This window comes from Chanodichthys erythropterus, chromosome 19 (genome assembly GCF_024489055.1).
Source record: "Chanodichthys erythropterus isolate Z2021 chromosome 19, ASM2448905v1, whole genome shotgun sequence".
Lineage (NCBI taxonomy): Eukaryota > Metazoa > Chordata > Actinopteri > Cypriniformes > Xenocyprididae > Chanodichthys > Chanodichthys erythropterus.
Genome location: NC_090239.1, coordinates 4,293,644 through 4,309,977, shown reverse-complemented (window position 1 = coordinate 4,309,977; position 16,334 = coordinate 4,293,644). Strand labels below are relative to the sequence as shown.

Below are 16,334 nucleotides of genomic sequence, written 5' to 3'. Positions count from 1 at the left end.
AGTTAGTTAATAGTGAGAAATGGACCCAAATCTAAAGTGTGACCAAAGCCAGTATGGAGCCTTTGAACTGTGTTTTTTTCAATTTGCATAACAGTGACTGTAAAATATGTATTTTAGGTATGGAATGGCATATTTTGAGTTTTAATATTTAGGATATATTGTCATTTGGCAACTTTTGGGCTATTTTTGATTGGCCATTGGGCTAGTCTTGTTATGCAGATCTGGCGACTCTATTTGGCATACACAATGGAGCAAACACAGGTTTGGGTGAGTAAATGATATCATAACATTTTATTTTAGGGTGAACTATCCCTTAAGACAGTATGTGTGTTGTCTCACCTGCTGCCCTTTGCTTCTTCCAGTTTCCAGTGAGTAGGGTCACTCCAGGAGCAGAGAGTGATGTTACTGCGGTGATCTGAGAGGGAAGGACGGGTTCCAGCAAGCCCTTCCAGCTGCTACGTGTTCCTGTATGCCAACATGGAACATGGAAGTAGATTTTAGTATGCATGAACCACAGAGACATATTAAGAGAGACAGAGAGAGAAAGACAGAGAATTACAGATAAAACTGACTGGCAAGCCCTAAATTCAATTAAACTAAAACCAACTTAAGGTGATTTTTATGTGCTTTTCAGCTGCTCCAGTGTTGATAGACTAGATTACCAGTTGGTGGTGCTGCTTTCTATTATCTTGGTCAAGAAAAAAAAAAAAAAAAAAAAAAAAAAAATAAATGGTTTAAAAACCAACTTGACCAGCTTAAGCTGAAATAAGCTGTTTTTACAGCAGGGATTGCTTTAAGCCATGTTATTTCCTATTAAACGTGACCAACTGTGAAAAGTAATACTATTAGAGAGATGATGCCAAGGACACTGCAAAATACACAAACATTATGCAGTACAACTCAGTCTGGCTGTCCGTTTTCCACAAGCTAATAAGGCTATGGATTCTATTTCCAAATCTCAAACCTGTCATGAACAAACCTACAGGAGGACTAATCGCTCCTTAGATTGACATCAGCATTGCCTTCATCATTGGGAATCAAAAGAGTGTTTAATTTTACATTCTAACTCATTAAATTCATCAAAGCTTCAATCAAAAGTTGCTCTGACTGGTTAAACACTGAAAATGCTGGAGGAGCCTCGAGGCTCTTTCTCATCAACCAGGCCATATTTAACCTTTAATTTTCTAGCGTCTGTCCGAATTCTGCTCAACAGACTCTGCTTCTTCATAAAGGTTAATTACATTTGGCTTCAGCTCTGGGCTGGGCATTGCTGAAATCCAGAGGGGTTGACAGATTGTCAGGTTGAATATGTATGTGCCATTTCCAAGAGCGAAAGCAGATGCATTTTTAAAGCATTTGTGATGTTCTGCTTCACAAAATCGGTTGAAGTTATCAAGCTATCGGGATTGTAAATGACGTTGCCCTTTCTCTTTCTGTAGTTGCCTTTTTAAGTCACAAATTAAGAATGAACCAGTTTAATAATGTAAATTGAAAGAAATTATACTAAAATAGATTAAAATATTAAAATAAAATACATAAAACAATAAAAATGAAAATAAAAAAAAAAGTTATAAAAATTTCAAATATATTATAAAAATATATATATTATATATTATAAAAATTTTCAGCTAGACAAAAGTACATTGTATGCATGTGTTGACCAACCTGTATAATGTCAGAACTGAGAGATATAAACTCACAATTGCAAGAAATAAAGTCAGAATTGCGAGTTATAAACTCAGAATTGTGGGATATAAACTCACAACTGTGAGAAAAAAAATCAGAATTGCGAGATACAGTATAAACTCACAATTGAGTCTCCCAGTTATGGGCAAAAAAGACTGACTTTTTTTTTTTCTCAGAATTGCGAGTTTATATCTTACAATTCTGACTTTATAACTTGCAACTGTATATATATATATATATATATATATATATATATATATATATATATATAGATATATAGATATATAGATAGATAGATAGATAGATAGATAGATAGATAGATAGATAGATAGATAGATAGATAGATAGATAGATTATATATATATATATATATATATATATATATATATATTAGATAGATAGATAGATAGATAGATAGATAGATAGATAGATTATATATATATATATATATATATATATATATATATATATATATATATATATATATATATATATATATATGAAATGATGCTTTGTTTGGGAAGTTCAAATGTAAAGTTAAATGTAGCAGTTTAGAATAAATCATTGCATTTGTTAATATTTCTGACTCTGGAACCTCACTTCATTATGAAAGAATATGCTCTTGCATACTAGCCTACTTATACTATGCTCTAAAATGGTTTTGTGATTTCTGATTATTAATCACTCAAACCCAATCGTCTGTCTCGCACATCTGCTATGTTTGTAATTTTTCTTAAACATTTGTAGTTCTAATCGAATCCTCATCCATGCGCAATGAGTTGTGGCCAATATAAGCCTTTAGAGTGTGCATGGATCTGCACTTCTATCCGGAAATAATAAATCATCTGGGTATCTTTGGGATACTCATTTCAACGTACTACAATTTGGGACACACTCATTCTAATTTCAAATACTATTAAGGATGGATAGTATGTGAATTGGGACACAGCATCAGTCTCTGTTGTGTCCTGTCAGTTACTTTTTTGAAAAGATGTATAGTGCATTATGGGAGTTAAATGAAGAGGGAGATGATGAGATCTGCTCATTAAAACATTTAATGATGCATGAACTCATGATTTGCATCTGTTCACTGAAACAATATGGCTGTTCTTGCCATTGCTTTCATATCCAGGAGACTCACCAATACAAAAATGCTGGATTGATAACCTTGGGCAGCTATAGATCATTACTACACTTCATGATGTCTGGCTTGTCTCTAGGTTACTGGCCATTAGCTTTCATTTATTTCACTCAAAGTTGCATATGTTGTGAGGCTCACACTGTTTCGCTACTCTTGAGGACGCGTCTCACACATATCTCATCAATCTTGAATTAGCTGCTTGTCTTGCATATAAAAAGATGAGATCGTTTAATGAGAACAGGCACGCAAGGCCTCAGTAAAAAGATGTCTTCCAGCTTAGTCATTAAATAATTAAAAGCGCATGATCAAAAACCTGAAAACTGATTAAAGCTACCAAAATCAACAGCGAGAGCGTGGCGTTCACTGTCTCTTCCCTAGTACTGCGTTTTCAGTGCTAAATTATGACATGAGATCAAGTAAACAATCTCAATTTTGAGTGAACTGTCCCTTTAAACACTTTTTTTTCCTTCTCTCACAGTAATGCTTTGAGGATAAAAAAGGACGAATTTGCTCATAAAGATACAGAGCCATCCTGTATAAACCCGCCCTCACCCCTCACCCCTCGTCGATCAGTATATTACTCTTGGGAAGGTTAAGAGACTTTGATGCGTTTTGATGTCAGAACTGATGGGATAGAGGGTGACAAGAGGACATTATCTGTAATCTGTTGTTATGAAGGCATCAGACAGAGCAAGTGAAAGCTTTGGGAATGACCTGTATATGAAAAATGGTTGCTAGGGGTGAGAGACAGAGACCTTTACAGCCGACATGATGTGAGGTGAATGTTTAAGGTTAAAATGCAACACTTTTAAACATAAAGGTTCAGTAACACTTTAGATTACAGCCCGGAAAGTACTGCGTTATTACAACAAATTTACAGCATAACTTTCAATAATTATAGTGTAACTATACAGTAAGTATGTGTAAGTATAGGGGAACAATATGTGAAGTATTGGGAATAAAGGGGTAACAACCAGGAAAAATAACAAATTATTTATACTTTTAACATTTTATAACTAAGGGGTACGTATGACATAACTAAGGGGTAAATATGACATTACGGGCCGTAAATTAAAGTGGAGCTTGTTACACTCTTATTTCATGTAGTTGCAGGGTAAGTAATTAATAAAAATAAATAAATAAATAAATAAAAACGCAAACAGTCATATCACTTGGAAAACTTTATTTGAAAAACAACTTATTTCAAAACAGATTTAAAGTTACAACACTTCTTATTTGTTTCTCTTGCTTGGCTTCCTCCTCCTCTTGTTCCTCTTCTTCTTTCTTTCCACTGATGAATCTTAAGAGGGAATCCCATTTGCTATTCTGTATTTAAAAAATACAGAACACCCGGAAATGTGCTCACCGTTTACTCATCTTTTACCCTCATGCCATCTGAGATGTATACAACTTTCCTTCTTAAGATGAACACAAAAAGGATTTTAGGAAAAAAATAAATCATCTGGGAACGCTTTATAATGCAAGCTCATGTGTTCCTAAAAGTCGAAGCATCAAACAGAACAAACAGCAATAACTACAGTAATCCATACGACCCTTATGGATGAATCTATTTCTTCTGAAATGAAAGAAAAATACCAAATATTTGAATATTTTTAAAACTTTCGACCCGCTGTCTCCTGCGCGTGCATGCGAGGGTTGAGAGTTCATGCTTGACGTAACTTGAAGCGTGACGTAGGCGTGCTGAGAAACTCAGGCAGATGTCGGATGCCGTTAGTATTTTTATTTATTTATTTTTTTTTTTTTAGTAATGCTCACATCAAAATACACAGAATAACAGTTAATGAGAACGAGAAACAAACAAGGCAGAATAACAGAGACGGCAGTTCTCGCGCGAGTTTCACACGTCATGAAAGCTTCACGTTGCTCATTTCAATGTGCTTCATCGAACGCGGATTCGACTCTCATGCAGGCGCTGGTGACAGTTGGTCAGAAGCGAAAAGATGAAGCCTAAACCATGAGAAAATTTAGGGGTGTACTGTATTTTCTTATAATACAGAATAGCAACGGGATTCCGGGATTCATCAGCTGAGAAACGAGAGCAGGAGGAAGCCAAGCGAGAATCAACAACAACCAAAAAATTGACAAAACTTGTTACTTTCTGTCAGGACTTTAGAGTTTGAAATGAAAAGTTGATTTAAAAAAATGAATAATAAGTGTTGTAGACCTGTTTTTAATAAAGTTGTTTTTCAAATAAAGGTTTTGGAGTCAGTAATATCAGATTGTTTGCATTTTATTAATTACTTACCCTGTAACTACATGAAATAAGAGAGTAACAAGCACCACTTTAATTTACGGCCCGTAATGTCATATTTACCCTGTAACTACATGAAATAAGAGGGTAACAAGCTCCACTTTAATTTACGGCCCGTAATGTCATACTTACCCCTTAGTTATGTCATATGTACCCCTTAGATATAAAATATTTACAGCGTAAATAATTTGTTATTTTCCTGGTTGTTACCCCTTTATTCCCAATACTTTACATATTGTTCCCCTATACTTACACATACTTACTGTATAGTTACACTATAATTATTGAAAGTTATGCTGTAAATTCTTTGTAATTTCCGGGCTGTAATCTAAAGCGTTACCAAAGGTTCTTTGCCATTGGTGGTTCTATGAAGAAACTTTAACATCCATAGAACCTTTCCATTCCACAAAAGTGGTAAAAGATTCTTTAGAATATATAAACGTTCTTCACTGTAATATAATAGTGGTTCTTTTAAGAACTGCACACTGCTCTTCTATTGCATCACTGCATGCGAAAACACCCTTCTGAAACATTTATGTTTATGCTGAAGTGTGTAGCTGTCCATTATTTGGTCTGAAGTTGTAGTATGTTTTCGGGCTAATCTAAGGCTCTGTTCCAAACCCAAGTGAGCTTCCTTGCTGTATACAGCCTAGATGCACAGGAGACTTGACTCATAATTGATTCCAATAGAGTTTGGCATTAGCATGTTGTTAGTCTAATGATGCATAAAAATACACAGCACACACGAATAGTGGGCAAAACAGCATTGCATGACCTATAGATACATTTATAAACATTTGTGTTGCAGGAATGCGTTCTAAAACCTGGAAACGAGTTCCATCATCCCAAAGTCATTGGGTTTTTTGAATGGGTTTAAAGGTCTGTGATTTATGGAAGCATGTTTCCACCACCAAATAAAAAAAAAAAAAGGAAAAAAAAAGGTAATTGTGACTTTTTTTCTTGCAACCATGAGTTTGCATCTCACAATTCTGACTTTTGTGAGATTTAAACTCGCAATTGTGAGTTATAAAGTCAGAATTGCATGATATTAGAAATTGCGGTCACAACGCTGACTTTTTTTTCTCACAATTTTTTTTTTTTTTTTTTTTGCGGAATTGCGAGATATAAACTTTTTTTTCTCAGAATTGCGAGTTTATATCTCACAATTCTGACTTTATAACATAAAATTGTGAGTTACTGATACTGTAAACTCACAATTCTGAGAAAAAAAACGTCAGTCTGTCTCAAAACTGGACATTATAGCACGCAATTGCAAGTTTATATCTCACAATTCTGACTTCATATCGTGCAATTCTGATTTTATATCACACAATTCTGACTTTATAACTGATTTAAATTCGCAATTGCGAGAGAAAAAGTAAAAATTCTGAGATAAAAAGTCGCAATTAGTCGCAATTTATATTTTTTATTTCATGGCAGAAACAACCTTCCATAGTGATAAACACAAGTTTAAGGACATAAAATATATCAGTAAACCCTACTTTTGTGACCACAGAGGCTGTCGGGGACATTAAACGTCATCACAACTAACAGGTAAACTCATCTACTCACTTGTCTGCTTTATACTTGCATTCTTGCAAACTATTGTAGCTCAAACTTTCCAACTTATAGATTTTTTATAAAGATTGAAAGAGGTGTTGTGATGTTGACGTAGATCCATGCACCCGTGGTTTAGTTTGCAGATGGCCTAACTTTAACTTTTCTTGAAATTGTATTTTGAAATTATACAGCCTCCAGACATGCCGACCTGAGTTACGCACAGGTTTGTATATCTATTTCCAAATATTTGCATAATCTAGTTCTGAAAGGACCACATCTTTTATTAGATGCATTTGTCATAGAGAAAGAGGCTGCAATGCACCCATTGTGTATCCCACTAATTTGTATCAGTTTACAATTCTTGTCATGCTCATGCAACCGCGAGAATAATAAATGTTTATTTATTTGGGAAGCAGAACAGCCTCTTCATTATGAATGAGAATGTATTGCTACTGCTGATACTGGACCTTGACTGAAGCCCCTTACCTGATCGTATCTGCCCACCAAAACGATTTGCTGGTCTCACCATCAGACACGCTTCTGTAACTTCTGATTATATTCACTCAGAGTTGGGTAGCTGGTCAATTTTTATGGACCTTTCATCACCAGCCCGTTTAAACAAGATCACCACCATGAAGGTGCTATCTAATCATTCTCAAAGTGAATTTGAGTCCGTAGTTATCAGGAAAAAAATATGCATCACATTACTATAAGTCAAGATTGTTGATTATCGATGTCGCAGAACAATAGATGCCTTTTTTAAAATAGAATTGTCGTATGTAGCGGCTGGTTAGGACAAAAACTCTGATTAATAACATGGAAAAGATCACTTTTATCGTGTGTTACGGCATCATGCCGTGTCTAGTTAGGTTACGGTGTTAGGTACAGTAACACTTTATTCTGATGGTCCACTTTAGACATTCTACTAACTATGAGTAACTTTGCAACTAAATGTCAAATAACTCTCATTAGAGTGTTATAGACTGTCTAATATCTGCTAACACTTTATTTCGATACTCCCACAACAGACGTTCTATGGACGGGTCAGTAGAGTAAGTTAATGTACTTGCAAACCCTAACAACTAGCAGTCTACTACAATAATTTTACTGTAATAAGAGTTAGTTGACATGCAGTTGCAAAGTTATTTATAGTAGAATGACCATACAAATAAAGTGTAACCTTTAAAATTACTATTTCAATATACTTGAAAATGTAATTTATTCCTGTGATGGCAAAGCTGAATTTTCAGCATCATTACTCCAGTCTTCAGTGTCACATGATCCTTCAGAAATCACATGGGTCAATGACGTGACGGGTTATTTTTATTTATTTATTTTTTGTCCAAAGGTCTTAATAATACTAAAAAATAAAGATATGACATCCACAGTATGTAAGGTAGTACAACTAGATCTCTTTTATTGAATCCAAAAAGTTTGAATTAAATTTTGCTCCATATAAAGATATTTTAAAGATTTTGAAGTGTCATTCGGTTTAACCGTCCAAAGGCCAATACAGCCATTTCATTTGTGATTAAAATGGTATTAAAATTATGTGTAGAAGTCATTGCTTTGTTATGAGAAAGAATGTCTGGAAAAATGTATTTCATTGATGTCATTCGGAGTAACCAAATAAAGGGACCATTTTGGATAAAGTCATGCTAAAGTCATGCTAGTCGTTGATAAATAACAACTTACCGACCTAAAAAACTTTTGAATGGTAGTGTACATGTGGCAAAGTATTCTATTAAAAGTTGATCAGTGAGTATTTGCCTAGAGAGAATTCAATCTGAACACTCAACAGTACATTGTCTCAAGTTACTTGGAGTTTAAAGTTTTCTGGTCCCAAAACACCTTTTGGGTCATTTGAACAGAAGATCCAGCTCTGATATCAATGCAGTTTGTGTTTTAATAACTATTGATGCACTCACCATATAAATTACCTTCCTGCCTCTCGCTTTGGCAAACTCTAGGGAACAATGATGCTGCTTTTATTTACGTGCAATAATATCACATGCTGTGAGATAATTAAACCTACAGCTTTAAAACTCCATGCTTCATAATCCATTTTTGTGAGTCATGTTATTTACGACAAAGTCTCCGAGCACTGGATGCCTCTCCCTTCCATTTCAAACCTCGCCCTGCCAAAACATCTCGTATCAAAGAAACAAAGGAATAAAATGTGACCTAGTTGAGTCCCACGGCACATCAAACGCACATCAGAATCAATGAGCGAAGACGTGCGGCGCATCTGCCAAGAATCGCGAGCATTTTAACTCCGGAGACTCCTGTTGGCCTTAAGACGCAACAGAACCGAAGGCTTCCTTTTTTTCTTTTTTTTTTTGGAAGCATCAAGAACTCCCTCTTGCGAGCTCAACCAAGTGGCCCAAGGGCGAGAGTGTTTTGGGAGAGATGAGTTGAATGTTAAAAGCTGTGCTTAAACTCTTCCTTTAATTAATTCTGGGAATAATTATGAAAAGCCCAGTGTGGGTTGGAGTTTAGTGCCTGAGAGATTTAGGTTATCTGGGTGTGGGCCAGCTAAAAACAAAATGAATTTTATATTTTACATCATCAGCCTATGATCCTTTGATTGGATAATGGATTTTACTTTTAACAATTATTGCATTCATTATTGTAGCCAAAAGTAATCCCAGTCATAATATCCATGAAATTGATATACGCTATCAGATGCAGTCTTCTAAGTTTTCACTTTCTGAAGTTGTGGAGATGCAACCTATGCTGTCAATCTTTCATTGGACCCAAATATCTGGTTTGTCACGGCAGCCAAAGTGAGGCTTTTACCCCTTTCAGGCTGTCATGCGACGATGGACCTTTCCAAAACTTTGAGGATGAATTTCTGTTTGTAATATTGCCCTGTCATATAAAAATGACAACACAATTTCACAAGCTCTCGTCATTGCAGCACTTCGCCACTGGCTTGCATTCGATATCTCTCCCTGTAATTTTCCCATCAAGTGGCACTTTAATCAGTCTTATTTCTATATTTGGGAAAACTGATTGAAATACTGTTTTATACAATCACGAAATTGCACATAAATACATGGCACACACATACACACTGGCAAATGTTGTCGACCTATGCTTTCCGATACTGATCTACCGTTCTCTTTTTGAAGGATGTCACGCTTCAGCAATGCATTGTGGGAGGCCAATCAGACCTGTCGCGCCAAGGTTGCCACCCCTGGCCTTACTAATCTCCCCAAACAGATCCATCTAAAGATCAGGTAAACAAAAGGCCTCAGATGCGTGACGTTAATTTGGGAATTTCACGGATCAGCAGGACCACAAAAACCCAAGGAGACAAGGAAAGTGAGGATCTCAAAATGCAGGCAGTTTGAATATCTGCGTTTGAATACTAAAAACTTTAATTCAAAATCTGTTGTTGCATTGGGCCTCCTTTTTTTTGGATCTTAAAGGGATAGTTCACAGAAATTAAAATTGTTTCATCATTTATTCACCCTCATGTCCATCCAAACCTGCATGCATGACTATTTCTTTTGTGAAACATAAAAGAAGATATTTTGTAAAATTTTGTGTTTGTCCATATAATAGTCCATGTAATATAAAAGTCAGTAGGGTCTTTTTTTTCCCTTTTTTATCTGTTCTGGCTGAACATTCCCTCCAACCATGGCATCGTCAGTGTGTTGGTTCAAATAGACGGACTTGGGTTGAGATCAAACAAAGGTGTACAAATACAGAAAGCATCAACTCAATGGACAGATACATTAAGCGCATATGGGAGGACGTGCAAATGGGCCTTTCTGGACTCATACAGGTATACAGGAATACAGGAAATCAAAGTCTACAAGAAACACAAATCAATACCTACTGTTTGATTCTGATAACCCACTAGAACAAAAGTTCAGGGTCATTAGAAGACTTCACTTCTGGGGCAAATAATGGGCAAACCAGCTCAGACTTTTGAAACAAGGAAGCTCAATGCTTCAAAAGACAAAGTGAGCATTGGCTAAAAGAACCAATAGTAAGTGCATCAAAACAACAGTAAGAACAGGGGAACAACACATTGTTATCTCATTTTTGGTTCAAGTTCCAGAATTGTACTCAACCAAATGCTATACGCATTCACCCAAACAGAAAATACAGGTGAGCTAATATAATAAATGCAGTTCAATGGAACAAAGGATGTATAGATTATATATCAAAACAACCAATTTGTAAGAACACTATCCAACATAGATACAATGACAAAGAATATTTAGGTATATATGTCAACAACATTTCGATTAGTAAAAACTAGTAGTTGTGAAAGCCCTATCACATGATGACTTTTACTACAATGTAAAATGTAAAAACAAACATATATTTCATAGTTGTACATAAAACAATGATTATGGAGTACATTTTACAAGAAAATACTATTTCAGGTTTTTTTTTACTTCAAAAATTCGTACGGTTTAAGTAATGTACGGTATAAAGGTGACTGTATAGCACAAAAGGTACTGTAAAAACAAAGAAATATTTATAGTAATATAAGTCAGGGAAGTTTCCTCCATATATAAAAAAAAAAATCGGACCCACTTTATATTAAGTGGCCTTAACTACTATGTACTTACATTTAAATTAATCTGAATTTGATACAAAGCACTTATTGTGTACATACATGTTTTGACGTTGTAGTTATATTTTAAAAACACCTGCATGTAATTACATCTGTAATTAATTTCTGTAATTGCATTTATAATTACACTGTTGACCCATCCCTTACACCTTACCCCTACCCTTAAACCTACCCACACCACCAAAGCTTTCCCTAACCTTACCCGTATCCACCTCAATAGCAGCACAAGTGTTTCACAATTCAATATGAACCCAATAAGTACATTGTACTTATTTTTTAATGTAAGTACATAGTAGTTAAGGCCACTTAATATAAAGTGGGACCAAAAAAATCCATATTACAAAAGTAAAACAATGCAAATATTACAAGATGTGACATTAAAAAGTGTATAAATCACTAGTTTTTCTAAAACAATACTGTCCAACAGCAACACCCACAGGTAAACTCTCTTGCCTCCCCTGAGCCCATTGAGTTTTAACAGATCCCCTAAAGCATGCGTGGGTTTGGTGGGGGCAATTGAAAATGAATGGGGGAAAGTCATGCGCTATGAATGGATAGGATGGGTTATGATTGGATATGACTGGTTTGTGCGATAAATCCCACCTCTTGTTTTCATGTAAGTTCACAAATTCGTCTGAATGAACAACTTTATGGTGTTAATAGAAAGACTAATTGAGAAGTAAGTAATCACCACTTTTATGTCATGTCAAAATCAAACTGGAAATGGCCTGAAAACATGATGACTGTGGATTTTTTTTTTGGTTTAGCTTGTTGGAATTAATGGTACATCAGTGATCAGTTTACCAAGCTTGATGACTACTAAAAACAACAGCTGAACATCAGTTCACAAATAAAATAGATTGTTTAAATTGTTACTGCCTTAGTTATTTTTTGGAATAGGTGTTGATTCCAAAATGTTGCTCGCCACTGATATAAGTGTATGAACAATCATTAAATAGTGCCACTGAAAATGAGTTCAGCACTGCTTTCAGGTTGTTAATCAAGTCACTAACTAAAATTAAACCAAAGGAGATCCTTCTCCTGTTAATACATTCACTGGCATATATTTGCAATTTTACTTGATTACCTGATTTATTAAAAACAAGGGAAAAATATTTATTCCAGCATGGGAATTGAACCCAGGCTGCTCTACATAGAAAGTACTCACTTCTGCATAAATCTAATGGTGCATAAGAACAAGCTTTTCTTAAAACTGAAATCAAATTTAAATTTTTAGGTTTTTACTTGATGCGCTACATTGAAACACAATTCATGTGTGTGGACTGACAATAACAAGAGTGCGCTGAGGAAACCCCAGAAGCTCGGACACAATTCAAACACCGAGGCTCACAACTCCCACGACGATCCCCAGTCTTTGTGACTGTAAAGAGGTTTAACTTCTGGAACAATTAATGTTTAGCCAGACATCTGAGCAGAGGCAGTCCCTGATTGTTTCCTAAATTGTTGTATTGAAAGAGGCAAAAAAGTACTAATGAAACATGGAGCATATTAAAGCTAAGCGAGTGTTCTCACTACGTGGTAGGGCTTTCACAACTACTCTTTTTATGTAAATTAAAATATTTCATTATTACTGCACACTTTGATTTGAGATGATATAAATGAATAAGGCAGCAAAGACTTTCATGCAATGTCCTTTCTGTGATATGGCTATTTGCTTGCTCTTCATTATGTGCCCTGTTCTGTTTGTCTTACTAATGAATTTGGATTTAATTTGAGATCTAGATAACAGGACATGGATGTACTCCTGTCCGTTGGAAGGGCTGGGTCAATAGAGATTACAAGAGGCAAGTAAGTCAATTACACTAAATGGCATTTTCCATCTGTGAAGAACATCTCCTGTTTTAAAGGTCACTTAGGATTATTAGACAGGTGTTCAATCTTGCTCCTGGACATCTATGTACATTTCTGTAACAGAAGGCACACCTAAAAGTCTAAACAAAAATGAACTGAGCTGTGTCTGAAAAATGTTGCCTTCACTGGCAGTAAACAGGCATAAATATGCATAAAGGATATGTCGAAATTCAATTCAATGTCTAAAGATCTAAATCAGTGGTTTTCATTTAAAACTTTATAAACGCAGACAGCCATATGAATCGATTTATAGTGAAAGAGAAACCTTTGACCTGACACATGATGTATTGACAAACGCTGAAGCGCAGAAGATAAGGCAAAACAAAACCCCGGTCATGAGTTAGAAGTCTAAAAATGAGAATTTTTAAAGAGAAATGTCAGAGGATTTCAATATAAGAGACGAGGAGCTTGAATTTGTTGCCCAGCTCTATTTGTTTGATCGGCGTGAGGCTTATGCTACTTCAACGTTGCGTCAGAGGTTACTCTTTTGGAGTACGGGCGTCTGCAGGTTGCTAGTTATTATAGTTTATAAAGTTTTAAATATGGATATTTTGGTAACACTTTAGTGTAGGGAACACATATTGACTATTAACTGACTTTTCCCTCAATAAAATCTTAATTTGCTTCTTATTTTTAGTTTCTTAAAAGTTAAGGTATTGGGTAGGATTAAGAATGTAGAATAAAGTCATGCAGAATAAGGCATTAATATGTGCTTAATGTACTAATAAACAGACAAATTTCCAGTAAAAGCATGCTAATAAGCAACTAGTTAAAAGACCCTAAAATAAAGTGTTACCGTAAAAATATGGATTATTTTTATGATGGATGGATGCACTTTTTTGGGCTTCAAAATCTCGAGATATATTTTCATATAACTCTGATTGTGTTCGTCTGAAGGACGATAGTCATCATACACTATATCATATATGTATCAATCATATACACTGGTTTGAGGGTGAGTAAATCATGGGATAACTTTCATTTTTGGGTGAACTATCCCTTTAAAATAGCTAAATAAACAGACCTTCCAACTTTTAAAGAGGATGAGAAAATGCTTACCATACCTTCTATTGATGATTTTTTAAAGATTTGCGTCCAACCAAACTAGTATTATGATGCAAAATGCATCTGTCACTTGTTTAAAACTAGACAAATCACACATCTTATGCAACAAAGAAAATCATATGGGTCACCCATAATGAGTTTTGTACAGTGAATTCTTGGCTCATGTATAGATAATATTAAAAAAAATCCAATGTTCAATTTGAAAAACATTGTTTTAAGGACAAACTCATTTGAGAAACAATGTTTCGTTGACATGCTGTTAAGGTGCTTGGCAAGCTTTATGAGATCAGCATTTTTAAAGGTGCCCAAAAATGCTGCCTGTTAAGTCACTGATTTTCTGGTCAGTGAGGCAGCAGAGGTTTTGGTGTTGAACAGCATTGCAGACAACATAAACCAGCCTCGAAGTGTGTGGAAGTTCATGTCAGTCTAAGTTGGCCTTTTTAGCAGGAACTGACACTTGAAAGACATTTTTCTTTGTTGGGTTTCTGAGCACTCAAGGATTCAAAAGCACTTTGCAGAACATTTTCATGTGTTTTCAAGTGTTTTTCATTTAGCGACGGACACAGAGAATAAATGAACACATACAGAGTGGGTGCTGATGTTTCCTAAAACGCTGGCCTTGATTCTAAACACATATTCCACTTAAATTAAGTGGGAACAAAGACTGATCGAGAAAGAGATCCTGTAGAGCGTCTGAAGTACTGTTCTCAGAGGTGAGTGGAAAATTAAATCAAAGAGACTGTGATCAGGACACTATCATGATGTAACACTTTGTAAGGTTGACATGTTGAGAAAACAAACATCCCCCGTTTATGTGTACAAGTGTTGTAGTGTCAGTGTGCAAGATACTGGCAATACTGACGTATTCTTTCAGATCATAACAAACACATGCATACTTCTAACAGAGAACTTCAAAACTCCTTGAAATGACTTGATGAGAACAGTTTGCTGGTGAATTTACTAAGTTGGGGAGTTGTTTTAAAATAACAAGTAGTCTTTAGTTTACATTACAGCTGTGAAATATGATTTGCTACTTGTTAACCATTGTGAAAAAGAATTGTGCTTACACTAAAAAAAATAAAAAATAATAATAATAATATATATTAAATGTATAGCAAATGTATATGCTATACATTTTGTCCTATGTATAATTGAAGTTTACTTATTCCATTTGTGTTGGGATTGCATGAAAGATTTGTGTTGCATTAACTGAAACTGGGCGTTCAGCATGCTTTGCATATGGCTCAAGAGAGATTAAAGTTTGAAATTAAGTGTTATAATCTTATATCTTATAATTCAGTTGTGTGACACTAAAATATATGTAATTTAATTGGATGAATCAATATGTGAAACTGAATGCCTGAATCATGTTAGGGAGCCAAAAATTCACTATGAGTCTGCTTAATTGGGTCACTTAAAATGATTCATTCCATGATGATGAAGTTATATGAACAAATTATATTTGTTTAACTTCATTGATTCATGTGAGACCAATGTACAAAATTAAATGATGTAAATCCAACAAACTTTTTTCAGTGTAATTGTATTGAATGTGCACTTGAAGTGTTGAAGTACACTTCAAGTGCACATTGAATATAACTACACTGAAAAAAAAACTTAATAGTGCATTAAAAATAACATCAACTGTACCTGCAGATAACAATATTATTGAAATAAAAGACTACTTACTTTCAATTTTACTCGTCAATACATTCAGCAGTATGCTTTACCGTATTTCAAAGACACAAGTATTTAGGAAATTACATAAAAAGAAGTGTGTCAAAAGATTAGCAAATGCATATTCATTTAGTTGCAATTAACATGCAATTAAGTGTCTGAAAACATTCCATTCAGTTATCATATATAAATTATATGAAAATATTATTTCTGTAATAAATGCTCTTTTTAAAAGTATGCTAAAGTGCACTTCTTTTTCACAAAGGAATGCTAGTCAGATGAAAGTGATATTAGGTTCTCATTTTCAAATTTCTGAAATTTGCTCTCAAATTTAGATACGCCCACGACAACAAGATGAGTCTTCAGTATTTTTGGACTCTTTTCCTGTGCATGTTGATAGTATATATCTGCTAATATATCTGCCTCTTTTCTTTTTTTTTTTTTTACTTTTAACAGCACACTAG

The 16,334-nt window shown here is 34.8% G+C and overlaps 1 protein-coding gene across 1 annotated transcript in view; it reads right to left on the bottom strand.

Moving 5' to 3' along the window:
* tcerg1l (transcription elongation regulator 1 like) overlaps window positions 1–16,334 on the bottom strand; it is a 98,539-nt gene that overhangs the window by 23,428 nt on the left and 58,777 nt on the right. Inside the window, exon 5 of the mRNA XM_067370210.1 lies at window positions 340–465. Within this exon, the coding sequence (XP_067226311.1) occupies window positions 340–465 (126 nt within the window). The remainder of the gene's footprint in view (window positions 1–339; window positions 466–16,334) is intronic.